At 35.1% G+C, this 25,927-nt stretch overlaps 1 protein-coding gene across 1 annotated transcript in view; it reads right to left on the bottom strand.

Annotated features, from left to right (window-relative positions):
- Nucleotides 1-304: 304 nt before the first annotated feature.
- The window catches only part of LOC122792480 (carbohydrate sulfotransferase 11-like), a 45,153-nt gene continuing 19,530 nt past the window's right edge, over nt 305-25,927 (bottom strand). Inside the window, exon 2 of the mRNA XM_044060254.1 lies at nt 305-1,813. Coding sequence (XP_043916189.1) covers nt 1,053-1,813 — 761 coding nt within the window. The 3' untranslated portion in view covers nt 305-1,052. The remainder of the gene's footprint in view (nt 1,814-25,927) is intronic.

The following is a 25,927-nucleotide window of genomic DNA, read 5'->3' as shown; positions in this document are numbered from 1 at the left end:
ATCTGAAAAAAAAACAGCATTCAATGGCTTCAAGGGCTGCCACAGTTATCATTCTGCGTTTAGCTTTATCCCACATAAAATAATGATTTATAGTTATTATTTTAAGTACAAAGCATTTACCAGACTTGCTTAGGTGTTGTCTGGAGGCAGACTTACTCATTTTTAAAACAGTTTCATGATGTATGAAAGATTACAACAGTACATTGAATCTTAGTATTGTAATCATGTTATGCATGCATAATCTATTATTGCTGACTGCCTTCCATTCATAAACAGCAAAGTGTAAATGCAATACATGTCAATACTACCTTAACTGTTTAATGTTAAAACACAACATCATAGCATTTGTGAAACACGCAAAACAATTACAGCCTTTCATTCTATTTTCGCATTGCAAAGGTCAGAGTATGACTTGTTAGCTTAGTGTGTACTTTTCTAGAAATGACAACACTGGTACAAAAAAAGGCAAGGCAGTTATTTTGCTTACTATCCCAGTTGCTTAATGCACTGCAAGTGTCAAGAGTTACATTTTACTGTTGTTGTTACATGCCTGCAACTGCCTTTTGTACTTTGCTGTTAAGATGGATTGCATTACATTATCAACTGCTGGAAAATTATTGTAACTAGAAATGTAGCCATTATTTGCTACATTTTGCATCTTTTAATGAAGATAATTTCTTCAGTCTAAAATATATCATAAGTTGCATTTCCAAATAAATATATTTGCCATACAATAACAAGCTTCATAATACAATGAATTTATCAGATTTAATCAGTTCATTTGTTTTCCTTATCAGATATCTTTACTGAAGTTTTCCTTTAGACTATGGGGTACATTACCTCTGTTTCTCTCATGCTAAGATTACAAGAAGTCTGTACAGACAACAAATGCACAAATATATGTACATGTGATGTTAGACATATATTTTGATACGACACAGTAGGGCTTTCAGATGTCTGCCAATTCTGATGCGTGACTGTACTGTCTTTCTAAATATTCATACAAAAGAGCACAGAATTATAGAACAATGAGTTTCTAAAAAAGAAAAATGTCAATTCCACGGAAGCTTTAGTAGATGAAATGCAAGTAAATCTGGACTGTAATACTGCAGCAACTGTTTCTTTTGCTCTTTTGAAATATTGTGAAAGTACCGATTGGTCATCCATTTGAAGGTACCCTGAAAAGTATTATCATCAAATGAAGAGTATGAAACCTTTACAAACATCCCCAATCGTCTCATCATGTAATGCATTTCTTCTCGGAGAAAGTGATAATTAATGATATAATCATACTTAATGTGACAAGGGTAACATAAGCTAACCAGTGGTGCCCACATCACATTGTTTCTATGGCCTTTGTTTAAAATGTGCTGTATGAACTCACTAAAGTTAGTCTGAAGGCTGAAAAAGTGGAGGTAATGTAACAGTAAGCGCTGAAACGGATCTCTCATAAAAATGATCTTGGTGTATGATTGCAAGAGTCTAGTTGCCATGGTTAGATTGTAGTCTCTCAAATCAGTGAAAGGTGCAGCTATATGACCATTTGAAACGGGACTGTCTAAAGTAATTTCTTCTTTATCTTCTATGGTATTAAGGAATTGTTTCCAGCTACCTGTTCCCGTGTGGGGAATGTCACAGTAAATGACCTCATACTTATCGTTGGCCACCAGGCTTGACAAATGACTCTTAAGTACTTTTTGGGCTTGTGAAGTTCCAGCACAAAAATATTTCATTTTCTGTTTTCTCAGCTGTTGAACATGCAAGAAAGTATCGAGGGTAATGCCCATCTGTGTTGGCAGTGCCTGAATATCACCTGCAGACACAATTTAACAGTGTTATTGCACTAGATAAATCATACAAAACAATCTGCAATCTGTCATGAAACAGCATGTTTAATGGCTTTCAGATTAAAAGTGTCCATTGCAAGAAACTGAAATAACTACAAAGACCACCATATATCATGGCAACAATAGAAAATAACCTTCTACCAAACTGTCCCTGTAGCTTGGAATACTTTACCTGACAAAACACAAAAAGCTAGCAAGTATTTTTTTTTTTTCAAAAACTTTTAAAAACAAATCTCACTAGCAAATACAAGAGCAGCTTTATGGAGAACCAGATTAGATTTAGGAAATCAGTAGTTAAGCTATCGTACTAAAAATCACACTACTATAATGGTACACAGTGACAACTATGTAACCACTGTAAATATGGTAATAATAGTTAATGTATCCTTGTATATAATGCAGTGACTTATGCAAATAACATTCACATAAATGCATACCTACAGTCGCTATTGAACTATATTATTGTTAGTGTCTTCCAAATAGAAAGCAATAATTTGTGTAAAGATTCCTGTCAAATCACAGCTGTTGTAGTTACTGAAATATAAGTGATAGTTATATGTAACTTGGATGCTGGTTTTACATGTAACTTGGAATGTAATCTGTTCCATAAATGCTGTTTTGACAAGTTGTTACTGCCTTTTGGCCTGGGTCATGGCCGATAATGGTCTTTGGACCAGCTTCCATACCTGGTTAAGGAAGCCAAATACAAAAGCTATAAGCTTTACTTGCCATTTTATTAGCAGCCCTGAAGCATGTATAAAAATCCTCATTACAATTATACTGAAACATCTAAGCTTTTTGTGTCATTTTACAATCTAATAAAGCAAAATGGTCCACAGTAGAAAAGGGAAGAAGATCTGGTGAAGATATAAGCCTTGCTTGTACACCTCAGCAATAATGCACTTTACAATTACTTGGGTTTTCATATGTTTGAATCAAACATACAATGATAAGAGCAAGAATTGCTTTAACAAAAGTTTATATCCTCATCATCACTAAGACTGAAATTGTCAGTGTTTTGAAAGAGGGTATTCAATATAATCTTGCATATCATTAACTTAATGTCTTTAGGCTTTCCATTTCACAGTGCCAATAATTAAGATGATTCAACACTTCTGCTCCTTCTAACTAGGGTCCAGTGTATTTGCTTCTTAATGTCTCTTATAGCACTTCTTAGTGCCAGTCTTATAACTGTGCCATCTCTTCTACTTAAGTTGTATATTTAACTTCTAAAAATTAATTCAGGAAAAAGGCTTCATTATCTAGGACCAGGAATTAAAGTTGTCAGTGTGCCACATGACACTGAAGAGAACCTTCTTGTTTTATTAATACTAGCAATGCAGGAATACAGTATCACATCTCACACACTTAGAAATTCTTATCAAGGAAACCGTATATGAGCTTGGCAGTTTAAAGCAGAGCGTTAAAGCTAGAAGGCCGCTAATGAACTTCATGTTGTTGTCCTGGCTGTGATTCTCTCGTCTCCATTTGCCAAATGTGTGATTATGAGGAGGTCAGTCAGACATATAGTGTTCTCAGGTTGCCTAAACAAAGAGGAATGACAGAAAAGTTTGACATGCATTTGTCTGAAGCCAACTATATGAAGGGATATAGCAGAAAGGTGTTTTCAGTGATCCCTTAACTTTCAGTTTTCCACTCTGTTTATGACCCTGGAATACATAAGTTTTTTTTTTTTGAGGGGGGGGGGTCTTCCCTCACATGGCAAGTGCAGGAGGCTTGATCCTTGCCAACTACCTAGTTCTCAGATTTGATGAGAACTAATTCCTGTGATATTTTTTCAGAGTATAGTTTGTCAAGGTAATGTTGTTCATGCTATCATCATGAATCTACATAATAGTATTTGTGCTTAGTAGGTTTAAAAAACAAATGAAAACACACAAATCTACACCAATACAAATATAGATTAAAAAGCTTATGGGACACAGGCCTTACATGCACCTGTCTTAACTGAAGTAGATATCAGGATGAGAGCTATCTTATCATTGCCTTCTTTGGCTACGCTATTGTTAATGAAGATGACATTTCTTCCACTCTTGTATGTTTTCTGAGTTCTTTATGCCCACTGGCACTACTTTGCATGTATATTTGCCTGTACCACATCATTTGTAAGAGGTATACTTGATAAAACCAAGACATTTCACTGCAGACATTTTCTGACAAGGTAAGGCAGCCTCACAAAAAAAACCAGATCATCCTCAAACTTCCACTAGGCAAAGGAAATGTCAAACCTGTAGGACTCTAAGGCTATAATGTGCCATTACAGTTAGGCAGTATGGCTTCATGGTTATGCAGAAGGCAGAAGATGTGTGAGTGATGTATGACTTGAGTGGGGAGTTAAGCAGTCCTTAAATGAACATTTTGGTGTTTAATCTTATGAGCACTGCATCGTCTCTGTAATTCAGGCTTCTTATTCATCTTGGATAAAGCTCTACTAAAGAACAGGATATCTGAATTAGAGAGTCAATGCAGTGCTCATAAGATTAAACACAGAAACATATACTTAAGGACCTCTTAACCCTCTCCCAACTCAGTCCAACCAGGAAGCAAATTCCAAACCTTCATCAGAACCCAAAAGTGTACTTCTATCAGGAGGGAGTTACTCTTCCACTCAGTAAGTAGACTTTCATTAGCATACTCTTGATTTTGTTTGACATCAGGGGCAGTAGGTAAAATGATGAGTGAGAAGCATATTTACGTGCAATAACCTTAAAAGGTCATAAATACACCATGCAATTAATCTAACAGAGTATAATCTTATTTCTATGCAATATCCTCTGATGCTAAAACAGCATCCTGTGCAATAAATAACAGTTGTAAAATTTTTGTGCAATAATATCGTGTTTCCTTAGACTAGTGCCAACAGAATCCTGTGCAATAAAAAGTAGCTGTGGAATTCTGTGCAATAAATACCATGTCTCTTTAGCTTAGTAAATGTCTATTGATATGTAAAACAGTACATATTATGTAGTAGGAATGATTAAATGTAGTAATGCGAATTGTTGTATATGTTAGATGCTTGCACACAGTCTTGAGTAGTGTAATTTTATTCTGTTGCACTTGCTGTGGAGTGTGAATGATAATAAAGTTTACTTTGACTTTTTTGACTTTGATTGGAGAAGGAAGAGGAGTTAGATCACAAATACCACCCTCCTTAATAAAGGTATTTGTGGTTCCTTGTAAAGTTGCACTGTCACTGTCCCAAAGTGGATTCTTAAGTAAGATATACAGTACAAATGCTTTGCTTTATGTACACATATGTATACTCTGACAGGCTGGAGAGTCAATCTGAATGTGACAGTCATTCAGGAGGAGGAGGAGGAGGAGGAGGAGGAGGATCTGCTTTTGATGGGTTATCTGCTTCATATTAGGGAGGCAGATACCAGAACTGATTAGATGGATATACCTACCGATCATGATTTTTCAGTACGTTCAACATGCTGTAAATGTGTACACAAAACTTTGCCATCAGTTAATCCTGTCTTAACTAATGGTTTGGAACACAACTGAATATAAGTGCTAAGGATGACCTGAGTTATACAGGTATGTGAAAGTGCAACAGGTCTAGGGAGGAGTACCTTGCAAAGTAGAATAGAGAAAACAACTTTCTATAGTGTGTTATGAGACAGGAACAGGAGGAAAATGGTGTGTTTTGGGGGTGAGCTCTATGTGCATTGCTATGTTTAATATCTGTGTAATACACAAGGCATAGGAACTATGCTCAGAAATCAAGAAAAGAGTAACTTTGTTATGCATGCTTGTGACATCAGATAAGTGCTGTACAGCCTTGTAGTATATGGTAGGCTGTGATTATGCTCCAAAACTGTGAAAGTTAAGAGCATCCCCAGCACAATATGCCATCTTACTAGCAGTAAGGCTGCTCAACAAAAGCTGCTGAGCACACCTACATGCTGTCAAGACTGGGTTTCAATCAACAAAAGAGCAGCAACAAAAGATAAAAGCTGTAAGAGCTTCACTGTGTGCACAAATGTACAGGAGGACTCTTCATTTCTGCCTGCTGTCTATGAGACAATGCTGCTTTAGCACCTTTCAAAGGCTTTGAATGATCATAAACCACTTTGAGGTACTATGCTTTTTTCTGTAACTAGTGGTACATGGACCACATAAAGCTCCATGCACTACAAAGAACTGTGATCAGGTCACTGACCGTAACCTTTTAATGTGTGCTTGCAACATAGTTTTTAAGACGGATCTCTCAAGCTTTGTTCATTAGGTGAATTTTATTTGGCATCCATGTCTGAAACACATAATACATTGCTATGATTGAAGACACTATAATAACCTAGTAAGTTATGCATTATTTAAGATTATTATCAACACTTGCACTGGCAAACATCTTAAATAACCATAATCGCAACAATAATTATATATCCTCAGCCTTCTTTTTGGATCTTTCCAAGGCATTCGATATGGTTGATCACCAACTTTTAATCCACACCCTGCAAACATTTTGACTAGATACTGGAGCCCTCCAATAGTTTCAATCCTACCTGTCCTCTGGCAGAACAAACTCTCTAACCTTCTACCTAATACCCTTGGAGTACCACAAGGCTCTATACTAGGGCCCTTGCTGTTCTCCATCTTCATTAATGACCTTTATACTGTCATCCCAAAAGTCAGCTGTATCCAATATGCTGATGACTCTACTCTGATTTGCTCAGCCACATCTCCAGTAGACTTATGGTCAGCTACCCAGACCACCTTTAATACAATAGAAAACTGGCTTTCTGAACATCATCTGATCCTAAATCCCCAAAAAACTAAAATGCTGTTATTTTCACCAACACGTAGGTCTACCGCTTTCACCTTTACCATAAAATCAAATGATGGCACAATAATCTCCCCTGACCCATCTACAAAACTATTAGGTGTCATCATAGACAATAATCTAAATTTTGACCTACATGTTAACCAAACTATCAAAACCATCAATAAAAAACTAGGGTCACTTTACAGAATAAAAGCCTTCCTAACCCCTCCAGCTAAAATTGCCATAGCTCGCTCTCACCTTCTTTCAACCCTTCTGTATGCATCCCCTCTACTCTCAAATTTAAACAAGACTGTCCTTAACAAACTCTCAATTTGCTACAACCACATTGCCAGGTTTGCCACTGGGCTGCCTTTTAGGACACATCACTGCATCAATCTAAATCAGCTTGGGTGGCTTGAACTACCCAGCCTAATCCAGTATAACCAACTGATTATGGCCTATAAAATCCTCTATAATCCGGACAATACTTCTGTACTTAAAAATATTATCACCCCCTATAACAATCCTAGACCACTTCGATCCTCTAACAAACTACTAATTCAGACTAGCAAAATTAATAACACAGCCGGTGATTCTCTCTTTGCAAACTCTGTAAGTAGATCCTGGAACTCTCTTCCAGCTGATATTACCTTACTTTCCACCTTAGGTCAATTTAAAACTAGACACAAACAACATTTGTCACTTATCACAAAAACACAAGTCCAAGCACTTTACCAGTATTCCTTTTTTTCTTTAATTGCAAAACGATCTGGTACCTCGGCCTTTCGCCGTCAAGGATCACAAAAGGTGTATGCATCAAGCACATTTATACACACATCAAAAGGCAATTGACACAAACAACTAAATCAATTAGTTCAATTATTCAATTATATATTACAGACATTTAATCCAAATTCACCATATTTAATTCAAACATTTTTATATATCTAAATACTAATATCTATTTTCCTCATGTGATTTATCTATTCATTTGATTAGAAGGAATGTTATATACATAACCTATTCATTTCATTAAAAGGAATATTGTATAAATGATTAAATTAATTAAATAGCCAGTTCTAAGTTAAGTCCAAAGGGCTTTAAAGTTTTAAATTTTAAAATCATTTTAGTCTCTAGTTCCAGTAATTTATAAGAATAGTCATTCCCTCCCATGGAAAATGGTTTGCCCAGAACAGAAAATTGTAGGCTGTTGGGGGAACCACCATGTTTCTCAAGGAAGTGCTGGGCCACAGGACTTACTTCACTATGATTTCTAATGTCTCTTAGATGTTCTAAAACACGAATTCTAACCATTCTTTTGGTTTGCCCAATATACCAAACATCTTTACACGAACAGCATAAAACATAAACTACCCCTATAGATCTGCAGTTAAAATAAAATTTGGGATTAAACGGAATACCATTAATATCATCCGCATTCATCACCCTATCACATAGACTACAATGCCCACATGGAAATGTGCCCGGAGTAAGGTCATTAGTTTCATTCCCTTTCAAAAAGTTACAATTTAATAACTCTTTTAGATTTTTTCCCCTCTTATAAGAGAAAGTAATAGATTCGGGGAAGAAATGACCAATTTTATCATCCTCCCTAATTAAATACCAATATTTCATCACTATTCTCCTTAGCTTATCTGAAAATGGAGTAAATTTAATAACAAAAAATAATTTTTCCCGGTTGGTATCTTCTTTTCCAACATATTTTGGAACTACCAATTTTTCCATAGTACATCTCGATTTAACATGACCACATGGGCCCTCATATGTCTTCCCAAGTAGTCTCCTTTTACACCTTAATAGAAGATTTTTATCATATCCCCTTTCACTCAATCTTACTTCAACATCATTCAATTCATTTCTTCTCTCCCTCTCATCACTAGTGTGATCAAATATTCTTTTAAATTCACCTGAGGGTAGTGAACGTAATAAATGTTCCGGGTGCATGCTCGTGGCATGTAAAAACATATTTACTGCGGTGGTTTTCCTAAATGGTCTAAAGCAAATTCATTCTAAATCACTATATAGCATTACATCCAGGAATAAATTCTTTTCCTGTTAAGCTCATATGAGAAGGTTAGCCCATGTTCATTGGTATTTAGGGTCTCAAAAAAATCCAAAAATTCAACAATTTCACCCTTACAAATCATAAAAAGATCATCAATAAAGCATTTATATACTATAACATTATTCCTATAAAATAAAGTAGGATAAATGAATTGCTTTTCAAAAAATCCCATATAAATAATAGCATATGAGGGCGCGAAGGCAGCCCCCATAGCTGTACCTTTCAGCTGCAGATAAAATTAATTTATCACTTAACTGGCTATGTCAATGTATCAAGCCTGGCTAACTCTCTCTAGAATGTGTAAAAATCTGTTAACCAGTTTACTGTGTAATTTCATTTAATCCTGACTTGTGCTCAGGATTAACTAACCTGTGGAACTTGTTTAACTTGCTTACTTATGTAATCTCTGTAAATAGTCTGTTTGTAATATGTAATGCTGGTATTATGTAATGCTGTATCTGCTTACCCTTGGAGCTTTTCTCCCCGGGCCTCCGCTGAAAATGGACATGCATCCAGTCGGACTATCCCGGTCAACAAATGTAAAATAAAATAAAAATAAAAATAAATAAAAATAACCAAAGAAGTACACTAGTGAGTACTTCTGACAGTTTTAAAAGCTGTAAAAGACTTCTTGCTACCAGGGGCATGCACAAACATACACACACATACGCACACACACACACACACACACACACACACACACACTGTGACAGAATCAAATGTATAAGCTTTTAAAGCTATTGGTTGAGAAGAGGTACACTTTGCTTGTGAATATTGTTAAGTACTGGCAACTCTAAGTGTGTTACAGTTGTTAGAGCTGCAAAATACTTCACATGCTATATGTTCTCATTAACTTGTGATAGATAGTGACAGAAAAAAACTGCCTATGTATTACAGAGAATTATGACAGAGTCAATGATTATTACTCTGGCTTGTTAGGGAGTCTTGAAATGCATTCCAAGCTGTACCTCTTGAGATTTGCTTTTGAGATGAATTTAGTACAATCAATTTCTTGAACACATAACAAGCTGGTTATAATCAGTGATATGATTATAATATTATGCATCTGTATGTGTGTGTGTGTGTGTGTGTGTGTGTGTGTGTGTGTGTGTGTGTGTGTACCTATATCTATATCTTTATCTATATCTATATATGTAAATAGGTCCTATAGCTTTGACTGAATGTACATTTGTTCAAACAGGGCTAAAGCTATGCATTTTAAATGTCCTGTACTGTGAATGGCCATTTTTTCAAAACAGGTAAATGTGTTAATGTGAGGTGTGCATACTCATGTGAGAGTGTATACAGGCTAAGGTTGGGGTAGGGGTTAAGTAAGGGAATAGCTTTAGTGTGTGTGTGTGTGTGTGTGTGTGTGTGTGTGTGTGTGTGTGTGTGTGTGTGTGTGTGTGTGTGTGTGTGTGTGTTTGTGTATCTGAGCTTGTCTTGTGTAGTGATGGTCTTACTAAATTTTTCTAAGGTAAGGCATAAGGTTAAGAAGAGGGACAGGGAGAAGGTTAAAGGTAAGGGTTGGCATGCTTTACCAGGGAGACATAGGGCATCAAAACTTTCCAGGTTTGATGTTAGGAATTATTGGTAATATGAATGTCCAGTCTGTGTCCAGTCTATTTTTTTGCCAATGTTTGTGTTTAGACAGTGTGCATGTATGTATGTATATATATCTATATCTATATCTACATATATATATATATATATATATATATATATATATATATATATATATATATATATATTTACACATGGGTCCCATTCAGTTTGCCAAGATGCTTTCCATCTTGCTCGGTGTATCAAAGAAGATTCGTCGAGGCCTGATTCAACAAACTCTTTGATTGAGTCAGAGCATTTAATTTTTTATTTAACATTTCTTTACTGGAAAAGTCCAACCAAGAGAGAACCCAGGGATAAATGCTCCAGATGCATGTCTTTGGAATATGGGAGGAAACCAGAGCACCCGGATGAAACTCATGTGAATGCAGGGAGGATATGCTGAATCCACACAGATGGCACCCCAGCTGAGAATCAGCTCAGAGAACCTTTTGCGGTGAAGCAACAATACTAACTGCTGCATACTGCACTACAGGGGGAAGATAAGTCTTGCCCTCCTGCAGGACTTATGGTTGGATTTGGAAGGGATAGTCACTCAGTCTGGTTCCATGAATTGGATTTGATTTATTACAACCTACTGTACATATAAGTATAGATAGATAGATAGACTTGACATCTAGATGGATAGATATGTGTGTTTGTGAGCATGTGTGCGTACGTGTGTATGTGTGTGTGTGTGTGTGTGTGTGTGTGTGTGTGTGTGTGTGTGTGTGTGTGTGTGTGCATGTATGTATATGTGTATATATATATATATATATATATATATATATATACATATATACAGACACACATATAGATTACATGGGTGTGTACGTATATATGCATATATGTATATATTTATGTTGTGTGTTGTGGGGATGAGCTATGCTTGCATTGCTGTGCATAAATAGGAGCATAAATAGGAGTACACACAGTATATAGGTATAGATATAGTACTAGATACCTGGTTGTCTGCTGCCCACAAAGACAATAATGTACTTAAGAGTGAGGTCCCCAATGAAAAGTCGATAAAGTCTTCCAGCTGTGTATTTGATTTAAACTTGTGAAACAAATGCATTCTATGTTAAGATCTGTAAACAGTATTTTTCTGCAGAGGAAGCCTTGTCCCCCCCCCCCATCTAACAGGCTTCATCCTACATATACACCTTCTTTAAACATCCTATGTCCATGGTTACACAACAGTGATAAAAAAGTGAAGGATTTAGTGTAGAAAGTCTAACACAGGTTATATCACAGTAGATGGAACAGCTAGTCCCCCAAGTAAGGAGAAACATGAGAAGCAGGAGACATCTGAAGAATAAATATGGACATTTATTTATTTATTTATTTATTTCACATTTGTTAACCAGGTTAGTCCAACTGGGTAAGAAATTACCCATTTTCAGTGGGACCCTAGGGGAAAGGCCCCGAACAAAATATACAAATACATACAAATAGAGAAAAGTTAACAATATAAAGAGCAAAACAAACTTATGGATACAATGGATAAGAAAAGAAAAACAGATTTTATATGGTGCAATATTTATTCAAAGGAGAAAATAAAACTAATTAATACAAAAAGAGCAGCACCAAAGACATCTGAAGGGGAATACAGGCAAAGCCATCTGGTTATGGAAAATTTTACAACAAAAAATAAGAAAAAAATGAGGAAAAGTAGAAAAGAGGATTAGTAATGGAGAATTTCAAGAAATAGAAACTGATATAATGGATTATCTGCAAAGTGAAGGATTTAGCATAGAAAGTCTAACTCTGATAACACCACACCAGGACAGAGCAATGGATCTCCAAATTAAAGAGAAACCAGTGGAGCAGGAAATATCTCATCCATTGCCCTATGAAGATACTTTGCAGCCTTCCATACAAAACCAGTAAAAAAGTTCAGTTGGAGTTGCACAGCAAGGGAAGGAACAGGAAACTGTGACAACTGTGATGCATTCAATGTTGTGGAGTGATAGGCCAGTGAATTCCTATATGAAAGAGTAACAAATGGCACAGGATGAAACTGAAGAGAATGTGGCACAGGAAGATGCACTGGAACTTTCTGTAGAATCCTCGTAGGAAATGGAGAACAAGAAATCTGTCCTCACTTTAGAAGAAAATGATCTAAGAGAAGAGATACTGGATTTAATAGAGATTGACAGACATATTAAGATCAAAGAAAGAAATAGACTACAGAACGTCAATAAAACAAATGAACACAGTAATTAGGACTGTTGTTTGAGATTCATGTGATTTAACAGATGTAAATAGGATATATTACTTTGCAGCTAAATTAATAACAGGTAAGGTCTTACCACAAAAACACAGGGCAGTAAGTGAAAGGAAGGGGAAAAATCAAATGCCATTGTGGAAACATCAAACAGAGAAAACTATAAATCAATTAAGACAAGCATTGAAAGTTAGATGTGATAAAAGCAATGCTCTGTACCAGAACGGATCAGGTTCTATTGTGCACTATCACAAATAATAAACTAAAAACATCAGCATGGGCTTAAAAACTTAGAAGATATGCAGATAAATATAAAGGAAAAGTACAAAATAAGCTATTTATTGACAACCCAAAAAAGTTTTATAGAGAACTGGGAAACAAGGCAAAATGAAATGAAACACCACCAAGAAAAGCAGAAATAGATACAGTTTGGAGAATATCTATGAAGATCCTGTGGGACATAACAAAGATGCTAAATGGATAGAAGAAGTAAAAGAAAGTATAAGAAGTTTAAAGGTACAGGATATGAAATGGGATGAAGTAACAGCCAGAGAGATTGAAACAAAGTTAAGAAAAGCTCCTAAATGGAAAACCCAGGCCCAGATGAAGTACATAACTTCTGGCTAAAAGTATTAACCATCTTTACATGAAAATTTTGCCATGAGTAAGAACTATTTATATGCGTACCCTGAACAGACACCGACCTGGTTAACAACAGGAAAAACAATGTTCCTACTTAAGAGCGAACCTGCAAGCTATCCTAAAAACTATAGACCAATAACTTGCCTTCTGACAACTTATAAACTATACAGTGGAATTGATGCTAACAGAGTTTATAGTCATTTAGAAGAAAACTCAGTCATGGCAATAGAACAAAAGGGTGACAAAAGAAAGTCATATGGAACAAAAAAAATTCAAAGGGGGATATTCAAGGGTGACTCTTTTGTCACCGCTGCTCTTCTGTCTTACCCTGAACCCATTCAGCTGTCTAACAGATTAGGTCATGGCTACAATTTGGCACAGAGAAAACAACAACGTGCAAAAATTTCTCATCTTCTTTTTGTGGATGACTTAAAACTGTACAGTTCATTAGATGAGGAACTGAAAGCACAACTGCAAGTGGTCAAAACTTTTTCAGAGATTTATAAGAATATCATTTGGTTTTGATAAATTTGTAACACCAACTATTAAAGCAGCAAAGCTGCAGCACCAAGAAAACATTAGCCTGGGACAGGAATGTAATAAAAAAGAACTTGAGCAAGATGGAGTATATAAATATTTGGGCATTGATGAAGGCTCAACAATAAAACATGAACAAATGTGAATAAAACTTAGTAAGGCATATTTTAGAAGACTAATATTAATACTGAAAACAGCTCTGACATCTAGGAACAAAGTCAAAGCTATAAACCAATTTGCTCTTCCTGTCCTTACAGTTTTGGAGTGACTGACTGGCCCTAAAAGGTGTTGGATTGGTTGGACAGGAAACCAAGAAGGACGTTTCATGTTTATGAAATGATTTATAAAAATCAGTGTATACCAAGACTATATATTACCCATTCTGAAGGATGTATGGGCCTCCTTGAAACTGGTTGCATGTATTGATTTGCAATCAGTTGTAGGACTGCATACATATCTGCTGAACTCACATTACCCAAATGTAGTCAATGTTTTAAAACATGAGGAGAATAAGCCTGAGATGACTTCCCTGCTTACTTTAGTAGAAGCATGTCTGTGTCAAGAAGGAATGGAAATCAAACCAGAAGAATATAAAAATTAGGCAGGAACTGAATGTGCCAAAAAAGAAAGAATATAAGGTAAAGGATCAAATGAGAAGGCAAGAAATGGGGAAAAGGCATAAATATAGTTGCAGGATGGAACACAGGAATGGTTAAGAAGAGGTGAATGTAAACCAAACGACAAAAGGCTAATACTGGCAGCCCAAGATAGTAGACTACATACACATTGATTTACAAAATCCATTAAATACATGGGAGAAACAGACAAATGTAGGTTTTGTAAAGCATAATTGGAAACAGTCACACATCTTGTTGCTTGTTGTGACATACTAATGGCGGAAGTACTATATACTGAAAAGCATAATAATGTGGCAAGACTGTTGCACTGGGGATTGTGCAAACATTATAATATTAAAGTAGCTGAAAAACACTGAAAACATAGGACAAAAAGCATTATAGAAAATGATAAAGTTTATATCACATGGGATCACCCATTACCAACAGTTCAAAAATAGATGGTTGAAAGCCACATATGGTAGTCCATGAAAAGAAGAAAAAAGTAGCATTGATGATTGAAATTGCTACACCACTGCAGGGAGACACAAAGTCATAAAATGCCAGGATTTACAGGCAGAAATGAGGGTAACATGGAAGAAGGATACCCAGACAGTTCCAATAGTAGTAGGACAATGGGTCTTATAAAAAAGAATTTGCAGTCATACTGTGATATGTTATCGATACATGTACTTCATATGAATTGCAGAAGGAATCATTACTGGGCACAGCACAGTTCTGGCTAACATCAAAGACTAACACATACTAATTTCATGAACTTTAATCATACTTTGACTTAGTAATGGGGTCCATTCCCGTCATGTTATTAGAAACCCGAAAGACATGGAGAAATAAAAAAAAATAGGTTAGACTAATAAACATAAGCATACGTTTATAAAATATCAGGAATAAATAAAACAGGCATCTAGCATAGGTCATTCATCATTCAAGAAGATTAGAGTTTAAAAGAGCTGTTAACTCTGACAACAAATATTTGCCACAAGGGATTTTTTTTGGCTAGATACTATGTAATACAGCTTCTGTACTTAATTTCTTATTCCCTGTAAACAACAAATTCAAATGTGGACTTTTGTCTACTCCAAAATATCTATCTTATTTGACTTTTTTCATGATATATAGAGGGTCAAATACAGACACCATCTGTATGGTGCACCAATCATCCCCTAAAGAGTACCTTAAGTATCTTGGTAACATCGTAAAAATCTCAGGGTGGGATTGTGGCTAGCATGCTGAACAGACAGCAGCACAAATCTTTTGCTCTGCCTTTAAATACTTTTTCTGACAGGATTATTTTCAAATTAGCATCAAGAACCTCAAACAAATTGCTTTCCATAGATCTTCAGATTGTTCTGATATAGGAGGTTTGAAGAATTATTGTCTAAAACCTTATTTTTAGAAATGTTTCTGTCAGAAGTCATATAGACTGTTTTAACTATGAGTCACTCTAAGACTTCTCTTCAAGACAACTCTATGAGGAAGGAATTATAAACAATTATTCCAGTATTCTGGATCTTTCCACAAAAATGGATAATTTGGAACATGTAATGGACAATATGGAAAAAGATAGTAAAAAACAAATATAACGTCTGAAGGAAATTATCACAAAGCACTCAGATCAAATTACAGCAATAGAAGAATCTGTTAATGAACTGGATGGAAGACAAACAGAAAATGAGAATCAGACTGATTTTCTTCCAAAACAAAATAATATACTACTAGAGAAAGTCGAAGACTTGGAGAGCCGATCAAGAAGAAATAATATAAGGATTTATGGTATACCAGAAAAAATGGAAGGTAACAACTTGATTCAATTTTTAAATGACTGGCTTCCCAAAGCTCTGAAGCTGCCTGAATCTTTATCATTTGCCATAGAAAGAGCTCACAGATCCCTCTCAGATATTTCTACATCAAAAAATCCTTCAGCTTCAAGATCCATCATTGTGAAATTTCTGTCAACACAAGACAAGGATTTAATCCTCAGAGCTACGTGGTCGGGAACTCCAATTCAGTTAAATGGGAAAAGTGTCAGATGTGATAATGATTACACTACCTCAGTGATGACAAAAAGAAAAGTGTTTGTTCCTCTTATTAAGAAGTTGAAGAAAGTTGGCATTAAGGCACAAACCATTTTCCCAGCTAGAACTAAAGTTACGCTTTCAGAGGGTCAAATAATCTTTAATTCTCTTGAAGAAACTATGGATTTTGTCGAAAACAAAAAAACTTCTAGATAAAGTAGAAGATATGGGCATATCCTTAGCCAGTCTTAAAAGACAAGCTATTGGATACTACAGAAAAAGGTAATAAAAACCAAGAGACAAATAATATTTCTGAAGTCCGGAAATATGGTGTTCTGTCATAAAGATGCATTGGAACATATAATCATTTCTAAAGGGTAAGTTGTTTCTCCTTTTTTTATATAAAACAAATGCGATAAGATAGGGCTTTTAACTATAGCTCATTTTGGGGGGGTTAGCCACAGTTCCTTCTCATGGAACTCGTAGTGCTGCGGTAGCGCTGTCGCCTCACAGTAAGACGTCCCGTTCGATTCTCAGTTAGAGCGTTTTCTGTGTGGAGACATGTGTGAATGGGCGTACCTTCGTTGAAGGTTATGCATCAGAGCTGGCAACTCGGCACGTAAAAATCTACTGCCAATCATTAGCGGACCGGAGTTCCGCTGTGGCGACCCCTAATCGGGAAAAGTCGAAAGACACAACACCAACCACAGTCCCTTCTCATGCCTTGTTACTTTCTGTTTAAGTAAAAGTTACATACATCACTTAAAATATATTCTAGACCTGAGTTTTCACTTCCCTGAATTCAATACTTATATATATAGCATAGTATAAGCCTTTTGGATGTTATATTTTATGCATATTAAAGTCTTTAAATGTAATTGGGAAAATGTTTCTGTGGATGTTGTTCAAGATGAGGGTTATTATAGCAATAACCCACGCCTGGGTGTGGGTAATGCTAAATTTACCCACGGTTGGCGTGGTTAAACAAAGCCAACCGTGGGTAAATTTAGCATTACCCACACCCAGGCGTGGGTTATTGCTATTATACCATGACATTATTTAAGAAAATAAACTATTACTTTTCTTAAATAATGGCATAGTATAATGCCTGTTTACTGCCCTTCCGCAGATGTCTGGCATCCGCGGCAGTTCTGATGTACAGAGCTGTGGGCAAAAGCAACTGAGAAAGCAAGATCTCCGTTGCTTTTTTTTTTTTAGTGTTTCGCTATGTTAAATGAGTTTAACATAGCAAGACAGTTTTAAAATAAGCAACGGAGATGTCCGTTGCTTATTTTAAAATTGCGAAACACTAAAAGAAAGCAACGGAGATCTTGCTTTCTCCGTTGCTTTTTTTTAAAACACTGCCTTGCTATGTTAAATGGGTTTAACACAGCGAGACAGCTTTAAAATAAGCAACGGTTAAAGCTGTCTCGCTATGTTAAACCCATTTAACATAGCGAGACAGTGTTTTAAAAAACCGAGTTATACTAATGGAAAAAAGTCCGGGCGACCGGACCTTTTTCCATTAGTATAACTCGATTTACAACGGGCACGCTGGCCAATCAGCGTGCACGTTTATTTTGGGGGGGGGGGGTCATGGTATAATTGGTGATTTTGACTATCTCACTGGACAATACAGTGCACCGAGAAGCTATGTTAGCTGTGCTACGTAGCTGAAAAGCTGTTTTGGGAGGGATATAGAAGTGGTGACTTCTGCTCACTGAATGGATTTTTTTGGTGTTCTGGGTAAATTAGATTATTTGAGAAGAGTATTCTGCCTTTGTGTTTTGAGGTAGTTTGTGTAGTTTCACTGGTGGGAGTGAGTGATGGGGAGTGATTATTGAAATGCAAATCTAATTTTAAAATACTTAAAACCTATAACAAATATTAGTATCTTTTCTGTTTCCTTTCCAGTGCTTTGTATCTTGCTGTGAGAATCGTTTGCTTGTTTTGCTTGAGATATCCTTCTTTATGCAGTTATGGCTTTCAAATTTCCTGCTGGAACTGTTAAGTTTCTCTCTTTAACTGCACAAGTTCCCCTGTCAAAAACATTGATGAAAGTAAAAAAAAAAAGACGCTCACAACGAAAATGCGGACTTACGGCTATAAGAAGCCGTAACCATTGACATCGTTGCACTTCCTGCTTTCACAGAGCTTGCCCAGAGACAGACGACGTATTGAGGAAATGAATGAAAGTAAAGTAAAACAGCAAAGAAACTCCGAATGTTAACTTTGTGTTTATAATTTATTTGGGGAATACAAGGGTTTCTTTTCACATTTGGACACCAAAACGATGAATCATAGAAACGAGGGTAAAGGAAATAAAATAAAGACAGGAGAGTTTTTTTTTCCAATGCTGGAAACAAGAAACACAACAAAATAAGAGAGCCTATAAGACTGAAATAGTGAGTACGATCCCTTGCATATGCGAATAACTTGTATTTATCCCTCATTTCTCAATGTTGGCATTTTAGGATAAATAATGCTGATATTTGGTATCATGCCCAACATTTTTACTGCTGAACCAAATTTAAATATCTAGCCTATATAGTAGTCATCAGATAAAATATCTTTCTTGTATCCATATACTTTTATAATGGATTTCCTTAAGAATCTTTGTTTTTTCTTAAAGATAGAAGGGAGAATTGCAGGTATTTACACTGGCTCCTAGAACAATGATTCTGTTAAAGTGGAAGCATGATCCGCATTTCTCTTTTTTGAAACGAATCTTGGTTGAATTTTTGTCGACCTATGTGCATTTAAAATAAACAATGTAAATATAATGAAAAGTAGGACAGACTGGTATAAAGAATATTTAAAATATGTACTCGTTTCTTTGATGTTATAAAATTACCTTTTACTTACTACATATATTTATTTCATCGTACATAAACTGATACGTTAGCTTTCCTTTTGTGCTAACTATGCTCAGCATTCTTTCACCAGTATTTATAAAAAATGTCACATCAGCGCAATCTGCCCTGCATCAATGTACCAAGCTTCACTAGTTTGCCATATAGCAGTTCACAGTGTAGTACTTTACCACAAGATCAATATCTCATAATCCAGGAATTTGCATTAGTATGAATTACTTGTGAGCACCAGAAGCAACTGCATGATGGAGCACTCCAGTTACTTCACAGGCACTGACTCCTCCCAGATACACACACACACACACAAAACAGATGTTTATGCACTGAGAAGCCAGGGTTTCACTCACACAATAACTCACAAACATTAAGCATACACTCAGTGCAAATATACTCATGACTTGCCTACATCAACAGTCTGAACAGAGTGAAATTGCTCTGCTTCACTCTCCGTACAGAGTTCCATCACTAATAAGTATAGATGTACATGGCAAGTTTGCTGCATATGGCGGGCCTTTGAAGCACTGGTCATGTCCATAGTTTGGACATCCATAAAACCCACACTTTTCAGGTTTTCAGGTCACCTACCAGGGTAGTGCTCTGAAAAGCATATTTATATAGATCTCACCCATGGACTAATACATTAACGTGCAACAGTATGACCCTTGCTGTCTGGAAATGCACAGCAGTATTTATAGGCAGTGAGGGGGAGAAATAAATTGGGATAGGCTTGCAGGGGTATGTATGCCAGCTTGTGTTCTTATTGCATACTTTGCAAGCCATCTATGAATACCATTCCGTATGCTGACCTCTAATCAGAAATGTATTTACTTTCTCTGATGAGTTACAAATATTTTAATTATACGTATTTAACAAAAAAAAAAGGGAAAAAATCAGCTTCAGCCAATTATGAATCTAAGATCATTAAAGAAATAAAGTAATAATCTTTAAATACAGTCTAGATCATAAATTGTTTTAAGTATTAGATTGCTACATTATTGAGAATGACATAATCACATGTACAATAGCTACAAATTATGAAAAGCTGCCAAAAATACAGTACAACAAACTACTGATTTATTGCTAAGTGAAGTGGAAATGCAGGAGCATTTTCTTATGAATTTATTGATTTATTTTTCATGGTGTAGAGATCCAACCGGACAATGTATATTTAGAGTGGAAGCCTGCAGAGAAAATCTTCAAATGTGCAGCTATATTAAGAAAATCTGTACAGTATAAGCATATTTCATACGTAGACAAAAATCAGTATCTATACTAGAGTATACAGAAAGTAGTTCAACTGTGAAAGAGGCATTTATATGTATTAACAGTAATTCGGTAGTACCTGCATTAATCTGTGTCTTTCTACATCTATATCATACAGCTCTATATGGTTATGTTAACAGTCATCCAAATAACCTGATGTGACTTCACAGTTCATTTATTCCTTTAATCAAAGCCATATTTCATGATAAAATAATAAAAAAGATACTCCCACACCCCTGCTTCTTTATAATATGCTAATGCCAGGATTGCATAACAGTGAAGAAAAGGAAAAACGTCATTAATCCCACTGTTTGCTAACATTATGCAAGTTTATAAGCAGTTCTGATATTCCTCAAAACACATGCTTGCATCCTAACATACCAACAAATGCACTTACTTCAGCAATACACACGTCAGCATTACATGTATAGCACACATTTTTGCCTGAAGAGATCTGATGTTTGAAATGGAATCCAGAAGAAGGATTTCCATTCAAGTAATTTGATATTTGAATGCTCTTGCTAACAAATAAGCAAAAAAGAGACTAAAGGTGGAGGCATTAAAGCATTTTTTGGGAAAGCGTTATGGGGTAGGGAATGAGGGGTTTTGGGGTAAGACTTCATTGATTTGTCCTCTATCAAGCCATTTCTTAGGGAAATTGGGGTAGTAAGAAACTAAATACGTAACCTGATTGGTACATATCAGTGATGATGTGGTGATACTATGAAATGGTCCATATCAGTGATGATGGAGGTACTATGAAACAAGATGCGTAACCTGATTGGTCCACCTCAGTGATGATGGGAGCTAGTATGAAGCTAAATAAGTAACCTGATTGGTCCACATAACAGTCATGTTTTGATTACTTGTAAATTTAAGAAGTATAAGTCATGTGTTGCTTTTACACATTTGCCCTGATGAAATATATGTTCTTTTATATATGAATTAGCATAGTTATTGAGTCTATTATTTTTTATTAAATAATTTTTCTTGCATTTACTTATCCACTTTTTCCTCTGTATTAGTTGATAATGGACCCTATTTGATATTAACAGGTTATTAAGGGACTAGGTAATTTAGCATATAGGGCACTTACCTTGAGATTTCAGGTGACAAAATAATATTTTTTTTAATCAGGAAATAGTTATTGTGAAAATGAATTAATCTACACTAGTAATGTTCTAGTTTCTTAAGACTAAACTAATGGCTAGACATATATTATAACTGCTATGTTCAAAAGTAAACTGGTAGACTTAAGTGAACAGTTCATTAGCTAATATTATGGAATACATCATAATGACTGGGAAAATGTGTGTGCGTGTGTGTACGTGTGTGTGCATATGTGTGTGTGAGTGTGTGTGTGTGTTTTTTTTCTCGCTACTCTTATTATACCTTATATAAACAGGGAGAAACGCAGAATAAAAGGAAAGAAGAGGAATAGTAATACGAAAAGGCAAAGGAAATAAAGAGGGAAGTGAAAAAGAAAAAGGGAAAGGAAAAAGGAAAAAACAAAAAAGGGGAGGAAAGAGCGAGAAATATAAGGGGTGCAATAACTTTTGTATATAAATGTGATTTATTGTCTTTTAGATGAAAGGTTGGTTTTGAGAATACGTCATCCTTTTAAAAGGATACAATTGTATTTAATTCTCAAAATATAATCAGAACCTTTGGTGATTATAAATATTTACAAGACTAATGTCTTGATAAGTTGTAGATAGTGAAAATATAAGTGCTGAAATATATTTACACTCTGTTTAATATTCTGTTTTAACGTAGGAAATATGGATAAGTCATATGAGCTAGATAAAACTTTAATTACATCTTATTGACATTTCAATATACCAAGTCTGTGCTATGAAACACATTGTAAAAATTTTGAAATGTAGCATAACCCCTTTAAAGTTTTATGGAGGGAAGTGTATATTAGATCACATGAATACATAGTTAGCAAAAGGTAGAAGCATTAGCAAGTGTGGGAATAGAAGATAAGGGATGGTAGAGGGTGGTTTTGATGATTATATCATCAAAGCTGAATTCCATTTTATATTTTGTAAATAGTTATATAATAGGTTTTGGATGGGTCCATAACACAGCATTAGGTTTTGGAATACCATATCAAAATGGATACATATACATGCATATCCTTAAATATAAATGGTCTCAATAACCCTATTAAGAGAAGAAGTATAAATAAATATTTAAAAATAAATAAGGTTGACATCGTCTTTTTACAAGAAACACACTTAATAGAAGAAGACATTGATAGGCTGTGCTTCAAAAACTATTCTATCCTAGTAGAATCACACTTTCATGCGAAAAGAAGCGGTAATATGATTTTATGGAGAAAATCTTTACCACTTCCTAAGATAATTGAAACATACTCTGATAAAAATGGCATGGTGAGTCTTGTGGTCATAGAGATTAACAAACAATACATCACACAACAACTATTGGATACCTAGTACTGGTGCAAAAATAGCAAGTAAATAGCTAGAGCTAATTATTTTTCTATCAAAGGGAGGTAGAATAATTGCAGGTGATTTTAACTGTATTTTATCTCAAAAAGATATTACTAAAGATAGAAAAATATGTATGTCAGTAACAGCAAAAAATTAAACAGCTATATTGATGCTACAAATTTAAGAGATATTTATGAACTAAAAGGTTTGAATTCTTTAAATTATACACATTACTCATATAGATTCGGGACAAAGTATATACATCTGATAGAATATTCCCCCAAATACAAGAAGTTTCAATAATTGCATGTTCATTGTCTGATAACAATGCTATTGTTTTTAATATTAGTATTAAATCAAATAATCTGATATTTTGGCAAAGAATCCCAGCCTATATAGTTAAAATAACTGATTTTAAGGAGTGGCTAATAAAGAAAATAAATATCTTCTTAGAAAATAATGACAATAAGGATACCCCTAAAATTATTATTTGGGATGCATTAAAGGCATATCTTTATGGAAGAGGTAAAAGTTGGTATCTGAATAAAAGAAAAGAATGGAATAAAGAACTTTTAGACTTACAAATTAGAATAAATAATTTGAAATGTACCCTTAAACTGAATGATATAAGCACAAATCCTGAACTAAAAACAGCTGAATTTAAAATATGTTGAAATATTGAATCATAAAGTAACAGTCTCGAGAGACTTAATATACAGTCGTATTCAGTGAATTCAAAAAGTGTATACAGACTAGCTGTTAAGTCAAAAGGAATAAAAAATACAAGCTATATTAAAGAGATTACAAATATGATTAGAAATAAATCCAAGATGGTGACAGATCTAAAAGAAATTTTAGAAACTTTTAGAAAATACTACGAAGAAATTAATAAGGCTGATTCTACTTTAATTAATCCTGAGTTGAGAGATAATTTTCTGAAAGAAAACATGAAAAAGAAATTGATAACTGAACAAAACATTAGATTAAACAAAACAATATTGTTTACAAAACTAAAGGACCAAATCAGTAAGGCTGATTCCACTTTAATTAATCCTGAGTTGAAAGATAATTTTCTGAAAGAAAACATGAAAAAGAAATTGACAATGGAACAAAACATTAGAGTAAACAAAACAATATTGTTTAGAAAACTAAATGACCAAATTAAAAATCTCAGAAATAATAAATCTCCAGATTTGGATGGAATAATCCCAGAAATATACAGATTATTGCTGGATAAAACATTGAGAAATTCATTAGATGCCTTTGAAGACTTCAGAAACAACTCAAATAACTTTCTGTCATGGAAATATGCTATGATTTATCTCATATTAAAGCAAGATAAAGTCCCAAAGCAATGCTCATCTTATTGTTCCATCCTCCTACTAAACGTAGACTGTAAAATCTTTATGTCTATTTTTGCAAAAAGGTTAAGCCACGTGTTAACAAATCTAATAGATGAAGATAAAACAGGTTTTATATTATATAGGAAAGTTCAAGATAATGTTATTTGACTTTTTTCTTTAAATGATTTCACAAATAAGAAGAAAAAAGATCTCTTAATCATTAGTCTAGGCATAGACAAAGCATTTGATTCTATAAATTGGTCCTATCTGTTTGCAGTTCTCAAGGAATATAATGTTCACTTGATTTTATTAATTTAATAACTAGACTTTATGAGAATTCAATGTCATATGTTAAAATTGGTGGTTTTCTATCAAACCCATTCAAAATTTTGAAAAGTAGAAAACAGGGCTGCCAAATGTCTCCCCTATTATTTGCCTTGTCAATAGAACCACTGGCTAATTTTATAAGAATAAACTCCAATATGAAAGGATTTTTATGTAGGAAACAATTATTGCTCTAAAATACAACCTTTTGCCAATGATCTTCTGTTAATCATTGGAGACATTGACTCATCCATAGCGCATGTAATAAACACCATAAATCTATTTCAAGATATCTTATGCTTTAATTTTATCCAAAATAAATAAAAAACTTTACTGATTAATAAAACATCAAATAACATGTTAAATAAATGTAATGATTTTAATTGGGAAAATGATCAATTTAAATATTTAGGTGTAATAATAAAGTCTAATTGGAATGAATCTGCCTGGATAAATGGGGAGGGTTGCATCAGGAAGGGCATCAGGCATAACACTTGGCCAAATTATTTCATGTGGACACCAGTAAATATTTAAATACTGAATCGGTCGAGGCCCAGGTTAACAACGACCACCACCAGTACTGTTAGCCAACAGGGTGCTGGTGGAAATTGGGCTACTATTGACCAAAGGAGGAGAGGAGGTGGAAGGCATGGCTGAAGACAGGAAGAGAGGAGAAAGGCTAGGACTGTGGTAGTGAGGGTCAGAACATTGAATGTTGGCAGTATGACTGGTATAGGGAGAGAGTTAGCCAATATGATGGACAGTAGGAAGGTTGGTATATTGTCTGTGCAAGAGACCAGATGAAAGGGGAGTAAGGCTAGGTGTATCAGAGGTGGGTTTAAATTGTTTTATCATGGTGTGGATGGGAGGAGAAATGGCATAGGAGTTATCCTGAAGGAACAGTATGCTAAGAGTGTTTTGGAGGTGAAAAGAGTGTCAGATAGAGTGATGTTTATGAAGCTGGAAATTGATGGTGTAATGATGAATGTTGTTAGTGCATATGCTCCACAAGTGGGGTGTGCGATGGATGAGAAAGAAAAATTTTGGAGTGAGTTGGATGAAGTCGTGATGACTGTACCCAAGGGTGAGAGAGTGGTGATTGGAGAAGATTTCAATGGGCATGTTGGTGAAGGGAACAGAGGGGATGAGGAAGTGATGGGTAGGCATGGTGTTAAAGGAATGCAGAAGGTCAGATGGTAGTGGATTTTGTGAAAAGGATGGACATGGCTGTGGTGAATACGTATTTTAACAAGAGGGAGGAGCATAGGGTGACATACAAGAG

Source organism: Protopterus annectens, chromosome 1.part2, assembly GCF_019279795.1.
Source record: "Protopterus annectens isolate FY-2018-M chromosome 1.part2, PAN1.0, whole genome shotgun sequence".
Lineage (NCBI taxonomy): Eukaryota > Metazoa > Chordata > Ceratodontiformes > Protopteridae > Protopterus > Protopterus annectens.
This window is presented reverse-complemented; position numbering and strand designations above follow the sequence as displayed.